The sequence below is a fragment of the Rhinoderma darwinii genome, chromosome 5 (genome assembly GCF_050947455.1).
Source record: "Rhinoderma darwinii isolate aRhiDar2 chromosome 5, aRhiDar2.hap1, whole genome shotgun sequence".
NCBI lineage: Eukaryota > Metazoa > Chordata > Amphibia > Anura > Rhinodermatidae > Rhinoderma > Rhinoderma darwinii.
In genome coordinates, this window is record NC_134691.1 from 201,873,876 (window position 1) to 201,887,952 (window position 14,077).

General features: G+C 42.7%; 1 protein-coding gene across 1 annotated transcript in view; it reads left to right on the top strand.

Moving 5' to 3' along the window:
* LOC142652539 (uncharacterized) overlaps positions 1-14,077 on the top strand; it is a 63,725-nt gene that overhangs the window by 227 nt on the left and 49,421 nt on the right. The window contains exons 2-5 of the mRNA XM_075828188.1: positions 2,129-2,197; positions 3,628-3,673; positions 8,082-8,165; positions 11,616-11,746. Coding sequence (XP_075684303.1) covers positions 2,129-2,197; positions 3,628-3,673; positions 8,082-8,165; positions 11,616-11,746 — 330 coding nt within the window. The remainder of the gene's footprint in view (positions 1-2,128; positions 2,198-3,627; positions 3,674-8,081; positions 8,166-11,615; positions 11,747-14,077) is intronic.

Below are 14,077 nucleotides of genomic sequence, written 5' to 3' on the forward strand. Positions count from 1 at the left end.
CTCCGTTTAAAGATCAGTGAGGGGGGGGATTCTAGATCAATGTCTCACAACTTATCTAAGCCTGACACCCCCTAGACAAAGAAATGTGAACCAAGTACCTCAAAATTACTCTTCTGATGCAATGTTAAAGGGGTTTCAGCATATTTTTATTTTTTATTTTTTTTGGATACACTACTCCGATTATACTCTCTGTATTATTTCCTCAGGTTTTCAAGATCTCTGCTTGTTGTTATTTAGTGGGAACATTTATTGTTTACACCCAGCGGCTACAATTCTGTCCATGGTCATGTGATGGACACACAGGTGCACGGCTCGTTATGGTGTGTGTATCCGAGCTGTCTCTTATCCACTGGAAGGAAACAAATGTTCCTACTGAATAACAACAAGCAGAGATCTTGAAAACCGTGATAAAATTAATAGAAAGTAGGGCAGATCTGTGTTTGCCGGAGGAAGGAAAGGCATATTATTTTTATAATATCTTTTAGGACAGACCTCCTATTCTTCATGAATAAGAGGCTAAATATATATTAAAAAGCCTGAAAAATCGGTTTGATGGCACACTCGCCCACACAACAATTAATACCATCTCACGCATTTCAATTATAGCACAATTTGTCCACAGGATATGCAATAAATGTCTTTATTGGTGGTCTGGCTGCTGAGACCCCAATTTACTTCTATGACCAGTCTATAACATGAGAGCACCATCCTTTTTGCCACACACATGCATGGCAGTCTCTAATAGTAAGACGGTAATAGAAACACTGGCGCAAGAAACTGGTGGACCCTCCACCTCTTCTCTGCTGGTTTTAGTCCAGCGACCAGGGTTATCCAGGCTTTTCGACATTTATGGCATATCCATTTAGGTTACGATACCAGAATACCGATACTTTGCGTAGTATTGCGATACTCTATACCAAAACGATACTTGGCCAACAACAATAATAATAATAAAAAAAAGGTTCTTCCATTTTCTGATGTGAGGCACTGGTGTGATGAATTTTGAATAATGTGCTTCACATTAATAGTAATTAACCCCATCATGTTCCTCGCAGTCATAATGGACAACAATGGGTTAATGTGTGAGGTACATGATGGGGTTAATTACTATTAATCTGGGGCACATGGAGGTTCAAAATTCATAATACCTCGTGCCTCACGTGAAAGAAAGCCGTTTTTATTATATTTTTTAACGGCGTAAACATCATAGATGATATAAATTTGTTATTACGTGCACGACAATATTGAATATGTGTGTATTTTATGTATTGAGACTTATTTTAATTTTTATTGTATAAAATGTGTTATTTTTTTATTTAACATTTTTTTTTACTTTTTTTATTTTTAAACTTTAATGTACTGGCATATATCTATATGCCAGTACGTTAGCCTGTGTACGGATAGTACACAGGCAGCTGTTAGGACATACCTCAGTATGCCCTAACAGGAAATATGGTGAGACAGCCCTGGAGTCCTTCAATGGACCCTGACTGTCTGCCCATATATGGTATGTCCCTCGATCGCATCACAGAGATACCCTGTAACGCAATCCAAAGGGCATCCCCCCCCCCCTTCTTATTTTCCTCTTGAATGCTGTGGTCAGTTTTGATCGCAGCATTCAAGGGAATAGCAGCGGAGATGAGATTTCTCTTATCTCCGCCATTAGAGCGGGGCTTCGGTGTCCCTGACAACAATTGTGCGCGGTCAGCGTGAGGTGATGCGGCCGGCGCTACACCAATGAACGGCGGCGCAGGCAGGAAGACAGAGAACATGGGGGAGTTTTGCAGTGCGCCCGCCATGTTCTGTCTTCAGTGCCGGCGCTCATACGTGTAGCGCTGGTTGCATCACCTCATGCTGACTGCGCGCGCCACACTTGTCAGGACTCCGGAGCAATGGCTGTACAACACATGTATTACACAGCTGCAGCCCCGCTCTCACTACATTCGTGTGTTACAATACTAAGCTGTGCGGCCGCACTGCTTAATATCCAAATACATGAATTAACGGTGTTTGAGGGTGCACGGTACTGAAATAGTATTGATATTTCGATGCATCACGCAATACTATATCGAATAGATATCTAGCATATTAGTGTAACTGATTTTCCTTTTTTTTTTTCTTTTTATAGCTGTGCAGTATTTCTTGTGCTTCAGCACTCAACCTTCAAAGTCACTTTTTGGGCATGAAACACAGAAAGGTGAGAACCTTTGATGATTCAAAAATAAATTGATTGATTTTTGTGTTTTAGGTTGCTCATGTTGGAATAACCCATATTTAGTGGAAATGAATATATTCTTCAGTATAGGGGTGAATTAAATGTTAGTGTCCAAGTTAGGGCTCATTCACATGACCGTTGTTTCCTTCAGTGTTTGTTTGTTTTTTTTGTGTGGATAGCATACTGAGCCATTAATTTCTATTGGGCCATGCAAACATCCGTTTTTTTTTCACGGATTCGTTTGTCCGTATTATTCTTGTCCGGATTTGCACCGACCTTGTCTATGGGTCCGCAAAAACAACTGACTGCACACACAAGCCAACATTATCTGAATAAAATAAATTACATAATTTTTTTTTTATGATTATTCGTAAAAGATGTAAACGAATATATTTCATTTAATACGAGATGGCCAAAAACTTCAAGGGAGGGCCATCTCTTACCCAAGTTAACGTTGTTTTTGGCTTTGTCTTTTTTTGGCGGGGGGGAGGGTATTTGTTTTACTAATGCATAGGGGCTTTTGTGGAAGTAAAAAAAAAAACTTGCAGTGTTTTGGTGGGACACATTATTTCAGCAGAAGATGCTTGGCTTTAAAGGGAATGTGCCACTCTGATGTCTTCGGCACCTCACTTTTCCAACATTTGCACACCTATAAACGAAGATAAAATTCTCATGGTGCCATACACTGTGCCCCTAAATATAAAAATAACTATACACAGTTCCCCTGTATTAACTAGTACCATACATTGTGCCCCTGAATATAATTGTCAAACACTGTAAAGCACCACATACACTGTGCCCCATGTAGATTGTGCCACACACGGCCCCCACATGTAGATATAGTGCCACTCCCCCTGTAGTTAGTGTCATTTTACCTGTCCCCCACTCCAGCGCCGTCCTCTCTTCCGACGATGCAAGTTTGTCTCTTCTGACCAGCCTGCATCTAGTGGAGCAATGTCGTCTTCGCGCCACCTGCATCACAAAATAAGGCCGAACGGCGTGATGTCAATTGTATCTCCCTCCAGAGGACGCGGATACAATTGAGTCCAGGGGCCTTCAGTTTTGTCACGGCTTTTGACGCGATTCGCGGTTAAAAATGGGACAAATCTGTGATGTAGTCTTTGGGCCGCCATGGGCCCCCCTTAACAGATCTATGAGGATCCGCCACTGTCTGTGACATGTATAAAGCTCATTGTGCAGGGTGGGAAATTAGGAGAGCAGTGTCCTTCACCTTTTGTGAATGGTGTGATCCTATGTAATCTATATGTAGATGTTATCCTTCGTTATGATCATGCTGAGAAGTCCTCTCTACAAAACAAAGTGTTAAGATGGTTTTACACAGGCAGATATCGCTGTTTTTTTGTTTTCAGTTTCTGACGTTCTTGCTTCTTTTTCTTTTCTTGCGCTGTAAGGTAGAAGAGGCTGTCCGAAATAACACAACTGGCGAGAATAAAACTGGTGAGCGCAAAACCTTTCTTTACTGCACTGTAGAAAAAAACGAGAGCTTAATCCCAGAAAGCAGTTGAACAAGCAGCGTGGTTTGTGACTGCGAGGCCTCAGAACTGCTCTGGATGGAGATGTCCTGCTGACTGTAGTTTGTTGCCTTTGTATACAAATCTTTCAGTAGTAGACTGTTTGGGGCACAGAGTCTATTTTATGTTTAGGTATGGCTGGAGTTCATAAAATGCTGGTTGTTTGAAGGAGAAGGCAAAAATTGGATCCAGCGCTGGTATGAATATAAAAAGGAAACTTCTTCCAAGTTTTATTAAGTATTTAAAAATAAAATCGGCAGGATAATTTCCTTGGTACAAAGGGTGGTTCAGGAAATATGCAATGCATACGTGTTTCAGACGCTTGCTGCGTCCTTACTCATGGCTTGTACTGTACAACCCATGAGTAAGGACGCAGCAAGCGTCTGAAACGCGTAGGCATTGCATATTTCCTGAACCACCCTGTAAAGGATCTGCCAGGCACAGCTTCGGGGTTAACGCCCATAGATAATCAGTCTGCACCTGCTTCTATGTCTGTGAGACTGACTCCATCTTCCACCACTCAGGGTGGCAGGCTTAGAAGTGGGAGAGCCTATCACAGCCTGGCCAGACGGAGCTAGCTCCCGCCCTCTGTCTATTTATACCTGCCTTTCCTGTTCCTCCTTTGCTTGTGATTCTTCTCGTTTGGTTTCCTGGCCCTGCTGCATCGTCTTGTACTATTGCCCTTGCTTCATATTGACACCGGCTTGCTGACTACTCTCCTGCTCTGCGTTTGGCACCTCGTACACTCCTGGTTTGACTCGGCTTGTTCACTACTCTCCTGCTCTGCGTTTGGCACCTCGTACTCTCCTGGTTTGACTCGGCTTGTTCACTTCTCTTGTTGCTCACGGTGTTGCCGTGGGCAACTGCCCCTCTCTCCCCCTATCTCTGTGTACCCTTGTCTGTTTGTCTGTCGTGCACTTATTGAGCGTAGGGACCGTCGCCCAGTTGTACCCCGTCGCCTAGGGCGGGTCGTTGCAAGTAGGCAGGGACTGAGTGGCGGGTAGATAAGGGCTCACTTGTCTGTCTCCCCACCCCCGTCATTACACACCCTTTGTACCAAGGAAATTATCCTGCCGATTTTATTTTTAAATACTTAATAAAACTTGGAAGAAGTTTTTATATTCATACCAGCGCTGGGTCCAATTTTTGCCTTCTCCTTCTAATCCATGCTGTGTGCCGACACGAGGACCCGAGCGCTGCAAGCATCACAAGTCTGTGTCAAGATGAGCTGGAGGATTCCTCCTATTTCTTCCTTCATTTGGTTGTTTGAGTAATATTTTTTTGTAGTATTAATCAGGAGTTTTCACTTCTTATTAGGAAACTTCTTCTCACTCCTGCTTTAGATACTGATGATTTTATTGCTGCCTGTGGCCCATGATCTTTCTTCACACTGCTGGTAGCAGTCCTTGTTTCCCATCATTAGGCGTGGAGAAGTCGCAGCCAGCTAGCCCTCTCACCTGCTGTTCCCCTGGGGGTCAGAATTTTCCACAGGGGCTACTTTGTATCAATTCACTATCTACCCCATGGTCAGGGAGTCTGTAAAAGGGACAGGGATTAGCAGCTGCTTCTGGTGAAATCCAGCAGCCAGTGTTCAATACCCTGCAGCACAGCCGCATGGGAAATTGAAGCAGTACAACCTTTAAAGGGAAACTATTAGCAGCAGTTTTGAGGAGAAATGTTTTTTTGATTGCGTATTTGATGTAGAATTTCGGTTTTGGAATCCACAATGAAATTCCCCAACAGATTACAGTGCAATGTAAGTGAACCCCATTCACTTACAGCATAAAAAGAATCTGAAGCGGATTCTAACAATGCTACAGATTTTCAAATCGGTTTCAGATTTCTGCTGTGGATTTTATTTGACCTATTGCAATGTAATAGGTGAAATCCATTGCTAAATCTGCGTATAACACATGCACATTTTGTTAGTGCGGATTTCCAGGCTGGTGTTCCAAAGTATTTACGCAAAGTGTGAACCTGGTCTTATTTGAAGTGACGGTTTTTGAATATTCATCAGGGGCTTCTGCCTTTTTTAGAATACATAATTTACCAGATTCCTCCACAAGCTAACAGCTGATTGGCATGTCATGTGACCTCATGCAATAGTGAATGTGATAGGTCAAAAACTGAAGCTGCAGCTTTTAGACTCCTTCACAGACCGGAAAACGCCTTAGACTCATTCACTCATATGTGAAATTTCTGTGGAAAAAAGTTCAACTGGACACTTAAAAAAGCAAAAGACCATATTTAATTAAATTCTCTTTAATGAAAAAATATTTTAAATGCTTAAAGAGATTGTCCACGCACGGACAACTGATGACCTATCCACAGGATAGGTCATCAGTATATGATCGGTGGGGGTCCGACACCTGCCCCCGCACTGATCAGCTGCCTCCAGGCGCCAGATGTTATAAAGGGTACGCAGTAGTCGGAGCCGGAAGCAGATGGCTCCGACTACTGCATAGCGGCCGTGCTGCAGAACTGTAGCTCTGCTCTTCTTCACTTGAATAGGAGCAGAGCAGCGGTTCAGCCGCTATTCCGTGACCGGAGCGATCTGCTTCCGGCATAGACATCCTGTCTGGAGGCAGCCAGGGCAGCTGATCAGTGTGAGATCCAGGTGTCGGACCCCCACCGATCATATACTGATGGCCTATCCTGTAAATAGGTCATCAGTGTGTGGACATTCCCTTTACTGACACATTATGTGTATGCTCGTTATGAGTAGCAGGTCATTGCCGCATCATGACGAGCTAATCGTTTTTCGTGGTATTTTTTTGTGCGGCCAGAAGTTACATTAAAGGGGTTGTCCACTACCAGACAACTGATGACCTATCCACCGGATAGGTCATCAGTATACGATTGGTGGGCGTCCGACACCCGGACCCCGCTCTGATTTTCAGCTACATCCATGCCGGAAGCAGATGGCTCCGGTCATGTAATATCGGCCGAGCTGCAGCTCTGCTCTTATTTAAGTTCTGCAGCATGGGCGCTATGCAATGTACGGAGCAAACTGCTTCCAGCTCTGTGCATTGTATACTGTGCAATGGCATACGGTTCCCTCAGGCTGCTGAAGCAGCTGATCGGTGCAGGTCCGGATGTCGTACCCCCATTGATTGTATAATGATGACCTATCCGGTGGATAGGTCATCAGTTGTCCGGTAGTGGACAACCCCTTTAAAGTCTATAGTAACATATACAATACACTACACACCACGTTTTTGAGGCAATTTTGTGGTCGATGGCTATTCTTTCCAATTGTAGCATTCTCTAGGTATGGAATTTTGATAGGGCATATTTACCATAAGCTTCTTTATAGAATGTCAAAAATGCCAGACAAACGCATGTACAAAGTGACACCAAATGAAAAACTCTTTATAAAACGTTTTAATAACACTAGTGTACTTACTTTTTGGACTGCTGCTTTGTCTGTGCTTTAAAAAAGCCTCCATCTTTATTCTTAGATTTTCCCCAGCTTTCTCTTCCTCTCTGCTTTGCTATCAATCCCATGATGCTTCAGCACATGACAACCTAAAGACAATACCATTTCTGCATGCCGGGGGATATATTTTCCTAAATAGGCAGAGAAACCATAAGTATACAGACAGGGAGGTGGCACTATATTCACTATATACTTCTACATTATACCATGTGACAGTAATCTAAGTATCAGTGGTAGCTGATTCTAATAGTTTCTGCCCCCCGCTTGTGCAAAACTAGTGTGGTACAGAAACTGCTGAAGCCTGAGATGGGTGACACCATAGATCTCCATAGACACAAGTAGAGAAAGCGTGTCACTGAGCCTCATTCACTCTGCTGCTAAGCAACCATCCCAGTCTGATATATAGAGATAGAAGCAGCAAGAAAAATAACAGGTGAGAGACTGACACATGGAATACCATAACGGTACACATGGGAAAGTTTAGCTTGGCTGGAGTGTCCCTTTAATAAATTTGATGCCACTATTACATCTTCTTTTATGAACTAGCTGCCATGCTGGCATAATCCAAAAAATAAATAACCTATTTCTGTGTAGATACATATATACATAGACTTGCACGTCACAATTTCTAGAGATAGGATTCCTCAGTGCCCCCATATTGGGGGGGGGGGGGGGGGAACAAACAGCAGAGCTGTTCTATAATTTATTTGGCAGAGCTCTCTGCTTACTGGTGGATGTCTGAATGGAATCCTGAAGAAGACAGCTGCACTTGATAAATTGACCTACTTTTGGGGCTACACATCAAGCACATGAGGACTGCATGCGGTTTTCTCAGCTGCCAGTTGTGCCCTACTGTCTCACAGCATTATTCTCAATTCTTTCTGTTTTCTTTTAGACGATGAGGAGCAAATCTTCGTAAAGCCTAATGCAACATTACAAGAGCAAGTTGATGCATGCAAAAATTCCGAACCTGCTTTAGGTAAGGGAATTTATTATATATTTTTATGCAGCATGTTGATTTCAAGTAGCACTTTAATTTCTAAGGAAAATGTCTCAATCCATTGTTCAGGGACCATAATTTCATGGATTCTCAAGTGTACAGGGTTAAATAAAAGTTGCAGTCAAAGCATATTACCAGTAATGCACAGTTTTTAATGTACCAGGAAACGAAAATAAATTGTTTGTTGGGTTTCCGCCATTGTTTTTTGGGTTTCCGTTTTTTACGCCTTGCATGTCCACTCTATTTTACGGGTCAATACAATAGGCACATGTGACTTTTTGATCAATTTTATTAATTTTTTTTTTTGGCGAAAGCTAGTTGATTAAAAAGCATTGATGCTTGCATTGTGAATATTTATATTCCAATAGCATTTGCCTGGCTGGTTAAAGGGAATGTGTAGCGAATTAAAAAATGTACACGTTTTCATATTGCTTACATAATTTCTTGTCAAAAATGGGGGAAAAAATGTTTTTGTTTTTTTACTTTTTAGTTATTTTAATTTTCTTATTTCATTTTTTTTTTTAAATAAAACTTTAGATATTTTTTAGTCCCCTCCCTTTCAGGAGACTTAACATGCAATCTTTGGATTTATCGTGCAATATACTACAATACTTGTGTATTGCCGTTATCTGTGCTCTAATTATAGATCGCAGAAGGCAGACCTGGAGGCCGGCAACCGATCGGCACCCTGCAATTTCTGCACAGGGAAGCGGGGGTGCGAACGGGGACAGAGGGAGCCCCCTCCCTCTGTTTAACCGCTGAGATTCTGCGTTTGCTATTGAACGCTCGTTCATTCGATAATTGGCCTTTGTAAAAGGACCTTTTAGGCAACACCTCCTAAAAAATGGGCAGGTACTTATCTGCTGTGACTGAAAACAAAGATGGAGACTTGTGAAAAAATTTATTATATGGATTAATTTAAAATGCGTTACTGCTATATTTACTGTACTTGGCACACATTTTGATCACCATGGGAATGCTCTAACCAGGAACTCCAGTATTGAAAAGCTCTTGACATCACTGTCTACACCGTGTTCCAAATTATTATGCACATTGGATTTAAGTGTCATAAACATTTAATAGTTTTTCAATGAAACTCATGGATGGTATTGTGTCTTAGGGCTCTTTGGATCATTGTAATCAATCTCCGACACCTGTGATAATCAGTTTGCCAGGTGTGCCCAATCAAAGGAAAACTACTTAAGAAGGACGTTCCACATTATTAAGCAGGCCACAGGTGTCAAGCAATATGGGAAAGAAAAAGGATCTCTCTGCTGCCGAAAAGCGTGAAATAGTGCAATACCTTGGACAAGGTATGAAAACATTGGATATTTCAAGAAAACGTAAGCGTGATCATCGTACTGTGAAAAGATTTGTGGCTGATTCAGAGCACAGACTGGTTCGTTCAGATAAAGGCATAATGAGGAAGGTTTCTGCCAGACAAATTAATAGGATTAGGAGAGCAGCTGCTAAAATTCCATTGCAAATCAGCAAACAGGTATTTGAAGCCGCTGGTGCCTCTGGAGTCCCGCGAACCTCAAGGTGTAGGATCATCCAGAGGTTTGCAAGTGTGCATAAAGCTATTATTCGGCCACCCCTAAACAATGCTCACAAGCAGAAACGGTTGCAGTGGGCTCAGAAATACATGAAGACTAATTTTCAAACCGTGTTGTTTACTGATGAGTAAACCCTGGATGGTCCAGATGGATGGAGTAGTGGATGGTTGGTGAATGGCCACCATGTCCCAACAAGGCTGCGACGTCAGCAAGGAGGTGGCGGAGTCATGTTTTGGGCTGGAATCATGGGGAGAGAGCTGGTAGGCCCCTTTAGGGTCCCTGACGGTGTGAAAATGACCTCTGCAAAGTATGTAGAGTTTATGACTGACCACTTTCTTCCGTGGTACAAAAAGAAGAACCGTGCCTTCCGTAGCAAAATTATCTTCATGCATGACAATGCACCATCTCATGCTGCAAAGAATACCTCTGTGTCATTGGCTGCTATGGGCATAAAAGGAGAGAAACCCATGGTGTGGTCCCCATGTTCCCTGACCTCAACCCTATTGAGAACCTTTGGAGCATCCTCAAGCAAAATATCTATGAGGGTGGGAGGCAGTTCACATCAAAACAGAAGCTCTGGGAGGCTATTCTGACATCCTGCAAAGATATTCAAGCAGAAACTGTCCAAATACTCACAAATTCAATGGATGCAAGAATTGTGAAGGTGATATCAAAGAAGGGGTCCTATGTTAACATGTAACTTGGCCTGTTAAGTTTTTTTGATTGAAAGAGCTTTTGATTTCTGTAAATATGACCTCCTGATGCTGTAAATTCAACAAATTACCATTTTACTTCTCTTTACAACCTTTAAAAAGTCAGCGAAAAATAACATTTGCATAATAATTTGGAACGCAGTGTATATATGGACAGTGACTTCAGAAGTTGCCCTAGGGCAGTCCCTGGGACGACATATCACACTTTATACCATACAGTATATCTCCGACAGAAGGCCAAAACACGTGAAGGGGGCCTTAGCCAGAAAATGACTTATTGACTTCTGTAATGGCGTGTTGTGCACAATCTGTGTCATATGTGTAGGGGTCAGGAGGGGTGAGCTGTTTACATCACATTGTCTATGGTGTGATCCTGTGTCATCTGCCTTCAGCTTTATAATCGGAGTGTTTAGGCCCTTTTACACGGGCCAATGATTGGGCAAACAAGCATGAAAGCTCCTTCCCGATAATTGCCCTGTGTAAACCGGGCAACGATCAGATGATGAACAAGCAAACGCTCATTCGTCGGCTGATCTGCTAGTTTATGCAGCACAAAACATTCTAGTTGTCGGCAGCACGTCTCCTTGTGTAAATAGGGTGATGTGCTGCCGACATGATTGAAATGCATGGAGACGAAGGATCGTAGTAATGATGACTCATCCCCATACATAACCAAGCATCGCTCCTTGTGAAAGGAGCAAACGACTGCCGATCAATGAGCTGCCACGTTGATCGGCGCTCATTTTTATGGCCCATTTCATGCCACGTAATAGGTCCTTTACCTGTCATTGTTATCCTGCCCTCTAAAGTAAATGGATGACTTTAGAAAAGTTATTTCTGCAAATCAGGAAGTGTCTGCCTATTGTGAGTACTCTATGGCCAGTGTTAAAACTTCAATATTTTAGGTCCCCTGTGTGAAGGAGTGGCGGTCACAAATTCGCACTGCCACTCTCTTAATTCTCTATGGTACTCCGAGCTAGCCGAGAACTGAACTTATTGTAACCAGTGCATATGGTCAGGGTTTATATCGCAAGTCACACAATTGTAGTTCACAAGCCGCTGATTGGAAAACACTGATGTACTTGCATAATGATGTAAAGAGTGGTGAATGTATAGTTAAAATAAGTTTCATATTTAATTATTCTCTTCTTTTTTTGCAGGTCTTGAGTACATATATCAATACAAAAAACATGGCTTTAATACCTATGAGTGCAAACTGTGTGAATGTCGGTCAGGACTAACACACATGTTCATGCATATTGTTGGTGCCAAGCACAGAATTACTTATTTGGTAAGATAATTCTGAGATGTGTAAAATGTGCTTTTTAACAATTTAAAGTATCAGTGTGAACAGTGGCGTAGCTATAGGGGTCGCAGTTGCGTCCGAGCCCTGAAGCCTGAGGGGCCCACGGGCCCCCGTTGCCATACAGCAAGCTTCCTAAATAAATCTTCTGTGCAGTGAAGCCGGCACTTCCTGGTTACTACGGTCACATGGTACACTTAGTGTACCACGTGTCTGTGTTCAAACGTGACACGTCTTCCAGACAGTGGAGTGGAAGAGTCGGTTCGGAGGACTCCAGGTAAGCTGCAGTCTGTAATGTGTTGTGATGCCTTGTAATGTGTTGTATTGTGCTGTTAAATCACAGCCCCCCCTCCTATCTCCACTGCAAACTGCACAATCCAACACAATACAGTATAGTACACATGACTGTATGAGAGCGGGGCTGCTGTGTGATACATGTGTAATACAGCCATTGCCCTGCTCCTGAGTCCTGACATGTGCGCGCCGTCAGGATGATGTGATTTGGCCGGCGCAGCACTAATGATCTGCGGCACTGAAGAGAGAACATGGCGGGTGCACTACAAAACACCCCCATGTTCTGTCCTCAATGCCTGAACCGCCGCTCGTTAGTGCAGCGCCGGCCGCATCTCCTCATTCTGACCGCGCGCACACACTTATTGTCAGGAGCGGGGCAATGTCTGTATTACACAGCCGCAGCCCCGCTCTATAACCGCGGAGACCTCTCATCTCCGCCGTTATTCTCCTGAATGCTGCGATCAAAGCTGACTGCAGCATTCAGGGGAAAATGAGAAGGGGGATGCCCTGTGACGCGATTGAGGGACATACCGTATATGGGCAGACAGCCCAGGGTCCATTGAAGGACCCCAGGGCTGCCTTACCATATTTCCTGTTGTTAGGGCATACTTAGGTATGTCCTAACAGCCTATGTACTATCCGTACACAGGCTAATGTACTGGGATATAGATATATGTATTATAGATTGATAGGTATTACCCTCATACAATTTTATATATAATATGTTGGAGCAATGAGATTCACACTAGGTGTACACCACCGATTTATGATATATGTATAGTAACAGGAAAGGGAAAGAGGAAAGTAGTGTGATCAAATAATATTGAAAATAATAAATTCTTTATTAGTAAATAGTTAAAATAACAATGTTAGCTGAAAATTTGTAGTGCCAATGACCCCTCACTTGACACTATAGACAAATAAATGTCTTAATTATTCTTACTCCGTTGGGGAAATATGCGAGTAATGGGACAAGTAGCCTAAATCTTAGATGTATATTGATATATTGATTAGCCCACAGTTGTATATGCTGAAGCAAAGTGTTGTGGATATAGATATATGCCAGTACATTAAAGTTTAAAAAATAAAGTAAAAACAAAGTAATGTTAAATAAATAAAAAATACACATACACCTTTTTTGCAATAAACATTAAAATAAGTCTCAATACATAAAATATACACATATTCAGTATTGGCGCGGCCGTAATAACCTGCACAACAATTTTTTTGCATCATTTATGAGGTGTACGCTGTAAAAAATAAAATAAAAACTGCTTTCTATCACTTATTGTGGGGCACGAAGTGCGATGATGAATTTAACTTCCATGTGCCTCACATTAAGGGCTCATTTACACGAGCGTGTGCGTTTTGCGCACACAAAAACCGTGGCGTTTTGCGTGCGCAAAAGGCACTTAACAGCTCCGTGTGTCAGCCCTGTATGATGCGTGGCAGCGTGCTTTTCGCGCAGCCGCCATCATGATGACACTCCGTTTGAATGTTTATCAACTGAAAAGCACGTGGTGCTTTTCTGTTTGCAAACATGCTTTTGACTGCTGTTGCGCGAATCACGCGCGTCCCACGGAAGTTCTTCCGTGTGGTGCGCGTGATTTTCACGCAGCCATTGACTTCAATGGGTGCGTGATGCGCACAAAGATAGGACATGTCGTGAGTTTTTTTCAGTGGACTTAGGCTGAGCAAAACTCACGGACTGTCTGCACAGCCCCATATACTAATATAGGTGCGTACGACACGCGTGAAAAGCACGCGCGTCGCACGCATGTATATCACGCTCGTGTAAACGAGCCCTAACCGTAATTAACCCCATGATGTACCTTACACATTAACCCATTATGACTGAGAAACATGATGGGGTTAATTACTATTAATGTGAGGCACGTTCAAAATTCATAATCACACCTCGCGCCTCACATCAGAAAACGGAAGAACTTTTTTTAAAATTATTACTGTTCACAAAGTATCGGTATCGTAGTGCAAATTTTGGTATCGTGACATCCCTACACTGTG